At 56.8% G+C, this 12,741-nt stretch overlaps 1 protein-coding gene across 1 annotated transcript; it reads left to right on the top strand.

Moving 5' to 3' along the window:
- The first annotated feature begins 1,018 nt into the window (after positions 1-1,018).
- LOC149120311 (uncharacterized) lies at positions 1,019-11,918 on the top strand. Its single transcript, XM_089321942.1, has 8 exons — positions 1,019-1,089; positions 7,681-7,754; positions 8,557-8,679; positions 8,727-8,869; positions 8,931-9,081; positions 9,159-9,292; positions 9,340-9,888; positions 11,874-11,918. Exons 1-8 carry the CDS (start codon positions 1,019-1,021, stop codon positions 11,916-11,918), a joined length of 1,290 nt encoding a protein of 429 aa, XP_089178068.1.
- The last annotated feature ends 823 nt before the right edge of the window (positions 11,919-12,741 follow it).

Here is a 12,741-nt window from a genome sequence, read left to right as displayed (position 1 = left end):
TTGGGCCATCCTCCACTGCACTCCCTGGCCACAGCAGAGAGCTGGCCTGGAAAAGGGGCAACCGGGATAGAATCTGGCGCCCCGACCGGGACTAGAACCCAGTGTGCCGGCGCCACAAGGCGGAAGATTAGCCTACTGAGCCACGGCGCCGGCCCCCAATTTATTTTTGCTTGGAAGGCAGTTACAGGGAGAGAGGGAGAATCTTCCATCCACAGGTTCATTCCCCGAATGACCACAATGGCCAGGGCTGGCTTAAGCCAAAGCCCGGAGTTGGGAAGCAGGAGCAGCATGCAGGTCCCCGGTGTGGCTAGCAGGGACGCACGCACTTGGGCCGTCCTCCGCTGCCCCCCCTTGTGCATTAGCAGGGAACTGGGTGGAAGTGGAGCAGCCGGGACCCAGACTGGCACTCTGATGTGGGACGTTGGTGTGCCTGCCAGGCAGCGGTGTAACCCACTGTGCCACAGGCCAGCTCCTCAGCTGTGATGAGCAGCACTAATCACAGCGGCCAAGAGGCGGAAGCACCCTCGAGTCTGCGCAGAGATGGGTGGGTAAACAAAACAGGTCTAGGCGGGAGGGACGGAGCTCCTGGCTCCTGGCTTCAGCCTGGCCCAGCCCTGGCGGCTGGGGCCATTTGGGGAGCGAAGCAGCAGATGAAATATCTCTGTCTCTCTCCCTCTCTCTGTCTCTGTTTCTCTCCCTTTCAGATACATAGCTAGATAAATAGATAGATAGATAGATAAAAACGTTTAATAAATAATAAATTTAATAATAATAAATAAATGGAATGTTTCTCAGCCATAAAAAGGAAGAAATCCTGACCTTTGGTACAACAAGGGTGAACCTCCAGGATATTATGCTCAGAGAATAAGCCAGGCACCGATGGACAAACACTGTGTGACTTCGCTTGCACACGGTCCCTAGAGGAATCAGATCCACAGAGCAGGAAGGCAGAGTGGGGGAGGGGAGGGGAGGGGAGGGGAGTGAGTGAGTGACAGGTGCAGAGCCTCCTTGTGGGAAGATGAACAGGTTCTTCAGCGACGGCGGTGACGGGGACCCCGGGCTGCGCTGTAAGAAGCGACTGAGACAGACGTGGGTATCCGTGGTGAAGATGCCCACGTCCCACATCCGAGTGCCTGGGTTTGATTCCAGACCCCCTCCTGATTCCTGCTTCCTCCCCGGGCGGAAGTGGGAGTCCCAGATTGAGTCCCTGGCCCCAACCTCAGCCTGGCCCAGCCTCTCCCTGTGGGGGTATGGAGGGTGAAATGGGGGGTCAACGATACAGGAGATTGCTCTCCCTTCCTTACCTCGAACAAGTGCGTGAACAAAGATGCTTGTGGCATTTAAAAGCATGTCTAAGATGGTACATTTTATATTGCAGGTACTTTACGGCAACAACTCTGTTTTCCTTTAAAAGCCACCGTATCTGGTGGTGGTCTCTTGCAAACTGCTCGGGGAGCCTTAAGAAGGTCAGAGTTGATCTCGTGGGAAGGGCCCCTTTGCACTTGGGTCCCTTTGGGTGTCCAGAGCTGGAGAGATGGGGAGTCGGCAGAAGACCCACGCCGCCCCCAGAGGGCGATCCTGGGCCACCTCGGTTCCTGGGGCCTCTGCCTGCCTCTCGGTCCTTTTCCGGCTCCTGTCAGTAGAGGGCGCTCGGGACGCGCCTTCTCAGAGGAGCGTTTCCGTCCTTCCTCCCGGCTGTTTGAGTGAGCGGGGCTGTCTCTGAGCTCGCAGAGCAGGTGCGGGAGCGACTAGGAACTGATGTCTCCCAAGGGCCAGCCGTGGCCGCAGACCATCCATTCTCCCGCCTCTGCCTTTGGCCAGAGGCTCGGCGGCTCCCTCCCCTCTGTAGGAATCCGATAGCCCTGATTCAGCTCCCAGCTGCACCCCACAGCTTCCAAGGGCTTGGGTGAGCCATTTATCCTCTCTGTGCTGGGCTCCCTCGGTAACAGGGTGAAGCTAGACTGTGGGGTTCGCCAGGGAGGAGGCCGTTCCCGGTCCCAGCTGTGTCCTGCCTGGCAGGCCCTGTCTGGACACCTATGCCCACAGCTCAAGCCAGCCTCATGTCACCCGTGCAGGCGCTGAGCCTCCCGCTTCTTCGGACACTGCCCTGCTGCTCTCCGGCCTCGGCCCCTCGCTGCGCAGAGGGCTGCTTGGATTGCAAAGTGGGGCTTGTGATGATGACCCCCCCCCCGGCACATGGGAGGAGTTTGGGGTTGAGGGGGAGGAAACAGACCTCCACATGCCGTGCCAGACCCTGGAGAGCCCCATGCTCACGGGCCAGGGGACCAGAGGACTTCAAAATGTAATCAAGACATAAATTTATTGAGGTACAAATAGGAAAGTGAGAGCCGGCGCCGTGGCTCAATAGGCTAATCCTCCACCTTGCGGCGCCGGCACACCGGGTTCTAGTCCCGGTTGGGGCGCCGGATTCTGTCCCGGTTGCTCCTCTTCCAGGCCAGCTCTCTGCTATGGCCAGGGAGTGCAGTGGAGGATGGCCCAGGTGCTTGGGCCCTGCACCCCATGGGAGACCAGGAAAAGCACCTGGCTCCTGGCTCCTGCCAGGATCAGCGCGGTGCGCCGGCTGCAGCGGCGGCCATTGGAGGGTGAACCAACGGCAAAGGAAGACCTTTCTCTCTCTGTCTCTCTCTCTCACTGTCCACTCTGCCTGTCAAAAAAAAAAAAAAAAAAAAAAAAAAACAAATAGGAAAGTGAGAGCCCACGCCTCGTTCCTCCATGTGCCTCGTCCGCGAACGCTTGGGTCCTCCGGAGGTCGCCGTCAGAATCACTGAGATGCACTGAGCCTCGTCTTAAATGTGTGACAAGCATTGCCTCGTTTAACCATCTCAGCCCGTCCTGGCATGAAAATACACAGAGTAGAATGCCCAGACCCAGACTTCAAGGTGCTCAGCGTTCTGGGGCTGGCGTTGTGGCGCGGTGGGTTAAGCCACTGCCGGTGATGCCAGCATCCTGTATGAGCTCAGTCTGAGTCCCAGCTGCCCCACTTCTGATCCATCTCCCTCCTAACACGCTCGGGAAAGAAGCAGAGGGTGGCTCAAGTGCTCGGGCCCCTGCTGCCCTCGAGGGAGCCCTGGATGGATTTCCAGGTTTCTCTTCCAGGTCTTCCTCTGTCACTGTCAATCTCTCTCTCCCCCACCTTTCAGGTAAATAAGAGTGAATTTTTAAAATTTATTTATTTTATTTGAGAGGCAGAGAGGGAGAGAGAGAGAGAGAGAGATATCTTCCATCTGCTGGTTTACTCTCCAAATGGCCACAACGGCCGGAGCTGCACTGATCCGAAGCCAGGAGCCAGGAGCTTCTTCCAGGTCTCCCACGTGGGTGCAGGGGCCCAAGCACTTGGGCCATCCTCTACTGCTTTCCCAGGCCATAGCAGAGAGCTGGATGGGGAGTGGAGCAGCCAAGACTCGAACTGATGCCCATATAGGATGCTGGCGCTGCAGGCGGCAGCTTTACCCACTACGCCACAGCTCAGGCCCCAGTAAAAATATTTTAAAAAGCAAAATTCTGCTATGATGCGACGAGGACGTGGACTCACAGGGCCACCGCTCTTTGCTGGTGTTCTCAGTTGCGCAGTGTCCCTCACGGGTCCCTGTGCACTTGTCTCTTTCATCCAGAACGCCCGGGACGCGCTGTTCTCGGCCGTGTATTGAGTAAGCCACGACTTGTTATTCATTTCACGTTGACATTAGAATAGGCTGCTTCAGTGTCTCGGGTGTTATAAATAGTCCTACGGCGAGGAGTCTTGTGTTGTGAGCTGTGGTTTGGGGAACGTGAGCAGCCGTGGGGTTTCCGGGACACAGGACATCTGCATTCCAACTGAGAAGACGCTAACAAGTCGTCCTCCAGGGGTCTGTGCCAGGCCGCGCCCCCTCGGCAGGGGGGTGTCCCCGCTTCCCCTTATCCCGAGCGCTGTGCAGGGAAGGGCACTCAGGGCTGTCTGGGTCTGCGTTTCTCTGATGTCAGCAGATGCGGGGGTTAAGTAGCAAGCGCAGGGGTTAGAGCATCTCGGATCTGCAGGGGAGCTGGGAGGGCAGGCTCGGGGGTGTGCAGGCAGCCGCGAACACACCGTGGCCTGGAGCCCAGTGTGACAGGGACGCTCGTCACAGGTCACGTGCCGGGGCGGGGGGCGCTGTGCACTGGGACGGGGAGCGGGGGGCGCTGTGCACTGGGACGGGGAGTGGGGGGCGCTGTGCGCTGGCACAGGGAATCCTGTGCCTTGGGTTGCAACCAGGTTTGGTGCGGCTGGGGCATGAGTGGTCATGTGCCACTTTCACCTTAGTGGTGAGAGAGAGACGTCCTCAAAAGAAGGGATTGCTCAGCCGGCGCCACAGCTCACTAGGCTAATCCTCCGCCTTGTGGCGCCGGCACACCGGGTTCTAGTCCCAGTCAGGGTGCCAGATTCTGTCCCGGTTGCCCCTCTTCCAGGCCAGCTCTCTGCTGTGGCCAGGGAGTGCAGTGGAGGATGGCCCAAGTGCTCGGGCCCTGCACCCCATGGGAGACCAGGAGAAGCACCTGGCTCCTGGCTTCAGATCAGCGTGGTGTGCCGGCCGTAGCAGCCACTTGGGGGGTGAACCAACGGCAAAGGAAGACCTTTCTCTCTGTCTCTCTCTCACTGTCCACTCTGCCTGTCCAAAAAAAAAAATTTAAAAAAAGAGAAGGGATTCCTCAGGCAGCGGGGTTCAGCAGCTGCGTGGCCAAAAAGTGACGGCAAACGTCCCCCGCACCAGTGAGCAGAAGGCAGAGCCTCCTTCTCCACCTGGGTTCCCTTCCCCGGGCACCGAAGTGACGGCGGCCAATGCCCATGGCACCCAATGAACAGGGGGCCACACAGGTTTTCCTCTCCACCTCCTGTGCCTTCTGGGAAATTTGTCTTTGTGATGTTGAAATGTATGCATTCTTTATAAATTCTGGCTTCTCATCTCCAACCAGATACATATCTTTAAAAAGAAGCTTCCTCCCAGTGTGCGGTCGGTCTTCTCACCGTGTTCATCAGCTCTTTGATCGCATGAGCACACACGGATTTCACAACTTTTTGCACCAAAATGAACTTAGCTTTTGATTCCGCTTTCCGTGAATGTCTTGAGGCCCCTCGTACATCCTCAGGGTAAGAGAAAAGCAAAATTAAATGTGCTGTTTCTCACCACAGCAGGGCATCACAAGGACATAGCAGGTGGACCGGGAGTGTGGAGGACTTGGCTCTGACAAGGTGCAGCCTTGCATGGATCCAAAAGTCCTCCACCTTCAGAAGCAAAGTGGGCTCAGACTGGGAGCTTGCCAAGGACCCCGCAGGAGCAAGTGCTGAACTGTGTGGGAGAGGTGTGCCTGTGGCCTGGGCCTCAGACAACAGCTAGCAGCAACCCCTAAGGCCCCTGACAGCCGTCAGGTGCTGTGAGCAGAAACGGGAAGGAAGCAGAGAAGGTGAACAGCTGTCGGTTCACCAGCTGTTAGGATTCCCAGACACACGACAGAGCAGCTGAAGACGTGGAGAAGGTAACGACGGTTGCAAGCATCTGCCGGGAACAGGAAACTGTAGCAAAAAGTGCCCTGCCGCTTTGGAAAAGAGCCAGATGAAGCCTCCAGAAGTAAAGACCGCAGTACTGCAGGTGTTAGAACCTAGTGGGCCAGACACCGCTGAACCCAGGATCACTCAACGGGAATACGGGTCGGAAGGAAACGATCCAGGAATAAGCACAGACTGATAGAGATAAAAACGCAATAAAAGAATGTTAGGGTCTTTTTTTGAAGATTTATTCCTTTGAAAGACGGAATCACACAGAGAGAGGGAGAGACAGACAGAAATCCGCTGGTCCAATCCCCAGATGACTGCGACAGTCAGGGCTAGACCAGCCTGAAACCAGGAGCCAGGAGCTTTATCCGGGTCTCCCACGCGGGACAAGGGCCCAGGCACCTGCTGCTTTGCTAGACACATTAGCAGGGAACTGGACTGGAAGTAGAGCAGCTGGGAAATGAACCCATATGGGAAGCTGGTATTGCAGGAGGTGACTTAGCCAGCTAGGACATACCGCTGGGCCCAAGGATTACTTTTTTTTTTTTTTTTTAAGATTTATGTATTTATTTGAAAGGTGGAGTGATGGGAGGTAAGGGGCAGGGACACGCACACACACACACACACAGAGAGAACACGTCTCCGTCTGCTGGCTCATTCCCCAGGAGGCTGTCACACCATGGTCCAGGCTGCAGCCAGGAGTGCCATCTGGATTTCCCACTCGGGTGGCAGAGGCCCCAGTATTCGGGCCGTCTCCCACTGCTTTCCGAAGCACATTAGCAGGGGCTGGATCAGAGGCAGAGCAGCTGCTACTCAGACCAACACCCCGAATCCAGGCGGCGGCGTCACAGGGACAACAGAGACAAATAGGAGGGGCTCTCCCACCCCACGGTTTACCCAGTGCCCACGACGACCAGGGCTGGGCCAGGCCACTGGACGGACGTCTCCCACGTGGGTGGCAGGGCCCGAGTACTTGAGCCATCCCTGCTGCTTTCCAGGCTCTGAGTTAGCAGGGAGCTGGGACGTGGCCTAGACTCGCGTATACAGAACTTGGACATTCTTTCATTAAGATTCTATTTGTTCATGAGAGATAGAGGCAGAGAGAAAGGTCTTCCATGCGCTGGTTCACTCCCCCAGTGGCTGCGACAGCTGGAGCTGGGTCGATTGAAGCCAGGAGCTTCTTCCAGGTCTCCCACGTGGGTGCAGGGGCCCAAGCACTTGGGCCATCCTCCACCGCTTTCCCGGGCCACAGCAGAGAGCTGGGTCGGAATAGGAGCAGCCGGGACGCTGGTGCCGCAGGTGGAAGCTTAGCCTGCTACGCCACAGTGCTGGCCCCGGAACGTGGACATTCCAACCAGCACCTTAACTGTTGAGCTGAACGCTTGCTTGGGCAGTTTTGTTTGCCTATACCCTTGAAAATGTGTTAGTAACTGTTTCCTGTTTTAAGTGCAGTTATTTTTTCCTTTGAAAGTTTGTTTCCCAGTTCTGCATCTCCAGTACTGGAGGCATAACTTGTGCTTCTCCCTGAAGCAGTCTCTTGCGATGTTGCCAAGGCGCGTTTCTGGTGGAAGCAGCCCGTGTGGATGCTGCAGAGTTCTCTCCCACACCCTCGCGTTGTTTGTGAACAGCTGTTCTTCTCTGCTCCGTGCGTGCCCCCTCCCAGGCACCGACGAGCCCTCCGCGGTGTGCAGTGCCAGCGGTTAGCGCGGGCGGGCTGGCCCCGTTCCCTGCACTCAGCATTTCAGCTGCAGTCACTGTCCCGTCGCCCTCGCCCAGCCGGCCAGCCCGGGGCTCCCTGAAGACGCTTCTGAGGCTGAGCCGGTTCCGTCCTGTTGCCACTTGGCTGAGGGGTTCCTCCCACGGAGGTTGGTCCGGTGCCTTTTGCGCATCTGTTGGAATGAGTGTGCGCATTTCCTCCTTTATCCTCGCTGCCCGTCTTCAGAACAGGGCCTCTCAGCAGAGGAGGTCACTGGGTGGGCCCTGGCCCTGGATGACCGCCGTCCCTGCAAGAAGAGGAAAGTGCTGTGGGCAGAGACACACAGAGAAGGCGGCCACGAGAGGACGGAGGCAGGGGGTCCTGGGGATTGGCGGCGACGCCAGCCGCTGGCAGGGGCTCGGAAGATTGCTCCTGTGGGTTTCTGTGCTTTGCTTTGCAGGTGTATTAGAAAGGCAGAGAGACAGAGAGGGAGGGCGGGAGACACACACACACACACACACACACACACCGAGATTAAGAGAGAGAGAGAGAGATCTTCCATCCTCGGGTTCACTCCCCAGACGTATGCAATGGCTGGGGCTGGGCCGGGGCAAGCCAGGAGCCTGGAACTCCATCAGGTCTCCCACGTGGGTGCAGGGACCCAGGGACGTGGGCCGCTCTCTGCTGCCTTCCCAGGTGCGTTAGCAGGGAGCTGGACCAGAAGCAGAGCGGCTGGGACTCGAACCAGCGCTTGGGTTCTGGATGCCGCTGTTGCCGGAGGTGGCCCCAAGTTTCAGCGCTCCCACCCGAGGTCTGGGTAGCACCCTAGGGTCCTCCACGCTGGCGCAGTTTCTCTCCCACACTCCCCCTTCCCCTCGGAGTCCTCGCAGCACCGTGCTAACACCTGTGTTTCTGCCAACAGCCACCTCAAGGCAACCTAGGACGCTTCTGCACCACGCCTGAACGTTCCTCCAGCCTCCGCCCTCTGCCTCCTCCCGGGCTGGTGCGGCAGTTGGCTACGTTTGTTCCAGGGACAAGCAGTTCGCTACATTTGTTCCAGGGAGGAGGCGGCTGGGGCCTGGCCTGCCGTAGTGGACGTGTGGGTCGCTTCCAGCTTGCGCTGCCTGAGCGCAGCAGCCATGCGTGAGCCTTTCTGTGGACATATTTTATTTTTCTTGGGTGACATTTGGAACGCAACTGCCCCGAAGGGTATTCTTTGTCCATGTGGTGCAGTGTAGACACGCGGCTTCCACGCTGCGTCCGATAGCTCGGGGCCACCCCGTCACTCACCCCACGCTAACCAGAGCAGCAGGTTCACTTCCTGCCCTGCCGGGCCCTCACACACACACCCTCACACACCCTCACACACCCTTACATACACACTCTTACACACACCCTCACACCCCCTTACACAACACCCTCACTACACCCTCACACACACACCCTCACACACCCTTACATACACACCCTCACACACCCTCACACCCCCTTACACAACACCCTCACACACCCTCACATACACACCCTCACACACCCTTACACACACACACCCTCACACACACACCCTCACATACGCACTCTTACACCCTCACAACACACACCCTTACACACACACCCTCACACACCCCCTTACACACACCCTCACATACATACTCTTACACCCTTACACGCACACCCTCACACACACCCTCACACACAAACCTCACACACACTCTTACACACACCCTCACACACCCTTACATACACACCCTCACACACACACCCTCACACACACACCCTCACATACACACTCTTACACCCTCACACACACACCCTCACACCTTCACACACACTCACACTTACACACACATTCACACACACACCATCACACAACCTCACACCCTCTCACACACACACATCCTCACACACCCTCACAATATACCCTCACACTCACACACCCTCTCACACACACCCTCACGCACACTCATACACATCCTCACACACACTCACACACAGCCTCACACACTCACCCTCACACTTACACAATACACCCTCACACTCACGCACACCCTCACACACACCTTCACACTTGCATTGCTTCCTGCCCCACCAAGCCCCGAGGCCCCTCCCATGGCTCCACACACACGCACACACACCCTCATACACACACATACCCTCACACACACACACTCTCACACTCACACACACCCTCACATCCTCACACACACATACACACCTTCACACACACGCCCTCACACACACCCTCACACTCACACACTCTCACACACACCCTCACTCACACACACTCTCTCTCACACACACACCCTCATACACACACATACCCTCACAAACACACTCTCACACTCACACACACCCTCACACACATACACACCTTCACACACACTCTCACACTCACCCACTCTCACACACACCCTCACACACACACACCCTCTCTCTCACACACACACCCTTATACACACACATACCCTCACAAACACACTCTCACACTCACACACACCCTCACACACACATACACACCTTCACACACACTCTCACACTCACCCACTCTCACACACACACCCTCACACACACACCCTCTCACACACACACACACCCTCACACTCACACACTCTCTCACACACACACCCTCTCTCACACACACACACCCCCTCACACCTGCATTGTTTCCGTAAGCTCTGTGCTTTGCTTGGCCTCAGCGTCTGCTCCTCCCTGGGGCCTAATGTTTTCTCTGGACCAAACACCTTTCCTGGCTTTTGGCTCCAGTTCTGTACCAAGTCGTTCTGGGAAGACTCAGGTTTTAGCTAGAATTGTGGTGTTCTGGAGTGGGAGGGTGAGTGTACTTCTGCATCATAAGAAGTCTCTTTTTTTAAAGATTCATTTTATTAATTTGAAAAACAGAGTTACAGAGAGAGGTAGAGAGAGACAGAGAGAGGTCTTCCACCTGCTGGTTCATACCCAGTTGGCTGTAATGGCCGGAGCTGCGTCCATCTGAAGCCAGGAATCCAGGAGCTTCCTCGGGGTCTCCCATGCGGGTTCAGGGGCCCAAGGACTTGGGCCATCTTCTTTTTTTAAAGATTTTATTTATTTATTTGAAAGGTAGAGTTACAGACAGTGAGAGGGAGAGACACTTGGGCCTTCTTCTATTGCTTTCCCAAGCCAGAGCAGAGAGCTGGATTGGAAGTGGAGCTGCCGGGTCTCGAACCGGTACTCATATGATATGCTGGCACTGCAGGCAGCGGGTTTACCCACTATGCCACAGTGCCGGCCCCAAGAAGTCTCTTGTTTAAACTTTAAATTGGCAGCTGGCACTGTGGTGTAGAGGATGAGGCCGGCATCCCATGTGGGTGCCAGTTTGAGTCCCAGCTGCCCCACTTCCAATCTAACTTTCTACTGTGGCCTGGGAAAGCAGTGGAAAATGGCACAAGTCCTTGGGCCCCTGCACCTGCCTGGGAGACCTGGAGGAAGCTCCTGGCTCCTGGCTTTAGATCAGCGCAGCTCTGGCTGCTGTGGCCAACTGGGGAGTGAACCAGTGGATGGAAGACCTCTCTCTCTCTCTCTCTCTGCCTCTCCTCTCTCTGTGTAACTCTGACTTTCAAATAAATAAATAAATCTTTTATTTTATTTTTTTTTTGACAGGCAGAGTGGACAGTGAGAGAGAGAGACAGAGAGAAAGGTCTTCCTTTGCCGTTGGTTCACCCTCCAATGGCCGCCGCGGCCGGCGCGCTGCAGCTGGCCCACCGCGCTGATCCGATGGCAGGAGCCAGGAGCCAGGTGCTTTTCCTGGTCTCCCGTGCGGGTGCAGGGCCCAAGCACCCGGGCCATCCTCCACTGCACTCCCTGGCCACAGCAGAGGGCTGGCCTGGAAGAGGGGCAACCAGGACAGAATCCGGCGCCCCGACCGGGACTAGAACCCGGTGTGCCGGCGCCGCTAGGCGGAGGATTAGCCTAGAGAGCCGCGGCGCCGGCCTAAATAAATAAATAAATCTTTTAAAAAAACTTTAAATAAAAAAATTTATTTATTTGAAAGTCAGAGTTACAGAGAGAGGAAGAGACAGAGACAAAGAGAGAAAGATCTTCCGTCTGCTGGTCACTCCGCAGCTGGCTGCAATGGCCAGGGCAGAGCCAGGCTGAAGCCAGGAGCCAGGAACTCCATGCAGGTCTTCCACATGGTGCAGGGGCCCCAGCACTTGGGCCCTCACTTCTCAGATGCATTAGCAGGAAGCTGGATCGGAATCGGAGCAGCAGGGACTCAAACCTCCGTGTGATGTGGGACGGTGGCTGTTGCTTAACCCGCGGTGCGGCTCCCTGGCCTCTGATGCATCCTTTGTCACACAGGAGCAATCTGACTGGAGCAAGGCGCGTAGCTCCCCTCAAGTCTAAGGGAAGGAGCGTTCTTTGAGGTACTGACACCTGCCTGGGGCCGGCTCACGGAGGAGGGGAGCGACTCTCTGCTCCAAGGAGGACTGTAGGGTGGACGCCCGAGAGGTATCACAGAGGGTCTGATTCCATGACCTCCACGGCTTCCACCGAGATGACACTGGCTGGAGACGGCTCGGTGCCCATCACATCGTCCTGGGGGCTGTTAATAGTATTCATAAAATCATCACCGTCTTCTCTGGTTGGAGTCCACCCCCCCCGCTGTCTGATTTTCAGAGCCTCGGGCAGCTCTTAGACACAGCGTCCCACAACAAGAGGTAGTGAGCAGACCCGGGGTTCCCCATTAGCAGTGTGCAGGAGAAAGGGCCGGCTTCGTGGCATCTGGGTGACGCCCCAGGGCTTGTGAGCATGGGCTGTGGTCCCGGGCGGCGTGGGGGTCTGCTGCTATGGAGGCTGTCACCGGCGTGCGACCAGACGGGGCTGTAGAAGGCAGCGCTCAGAAGCCTGCTCGCCACGTGGCTGCATCCGGCACGGGTTAGTCCGGTCAGTGCAGCTGGTTCACCATCCAGGCCGGTGCTGCCGCAGACTTGTGGCGCTGCTTGAGGCTGGGGTGGGGGAGCCTCACCACTGGTTCTGGCCAACGAGTTGTGGGCAGGTGTGTTGTGCGTCACTCTGGGACAGAGCATGTAAACTCGCATGGTGGTGCTACAGTGAAGCCGCACCCCATGTTAGAGTGTGGTTTGAGTCCCGGCTACTCCGCTTCTTAATCAGTTTGCTTGCTGATGCACCTGGGAGGCTGCGGATGATGGCCCAGGCGACTGGGCCCCTGCACCCACGTGGGAGACCCTGATGGAGCTCCTGGCTCCCGGCTTCAGCCTGGCCCAGCCCTGGCTGTCGTGGCCATCTGGGGAGTGAACCAGCGGATGGAGGATCTCTCTCTCTCTCCCTCTCTGTAACACTGCCTCTCCAATGCATAAAATTAAAAGAATTTCAAAAATATTTGAGAAGAGAGAGTGTGCACATCCTCCCATCTGCTGGTTCCCTCCCCAGACGCCCGCAATGGCTGGCGCTGGAGTTGAGAGCCGGGAATCCAGGTGTCCCACGTGAGTGGCAGCTGCTGTTACCGCCGCCTCTTGGGGTCTGC

The sequence above is a fragment of the Oryctolagus cuniculus genome, chromosome 19 (assembly GCF_051225735.1).
Source record: "Oryctolagus cuniculus isolate XC-2025 breed Fujian yellow rabbit chromosome 19, ASM5122573v1, whole genome shotgun sequence".
In the NCBI taxonomy this organism is placed as follows: domain Eukaryota; kingdom Metazoa; phylum Chordata; class Mammalia; order Lagomorpha; family Leporidae; genus Oryctolagus; species Oryctolagus cuniculus.
Note: the sequence above shows the minus strand (reverse complement) of the source record. Positions and strands in the feature narration are given on the sequence as shown.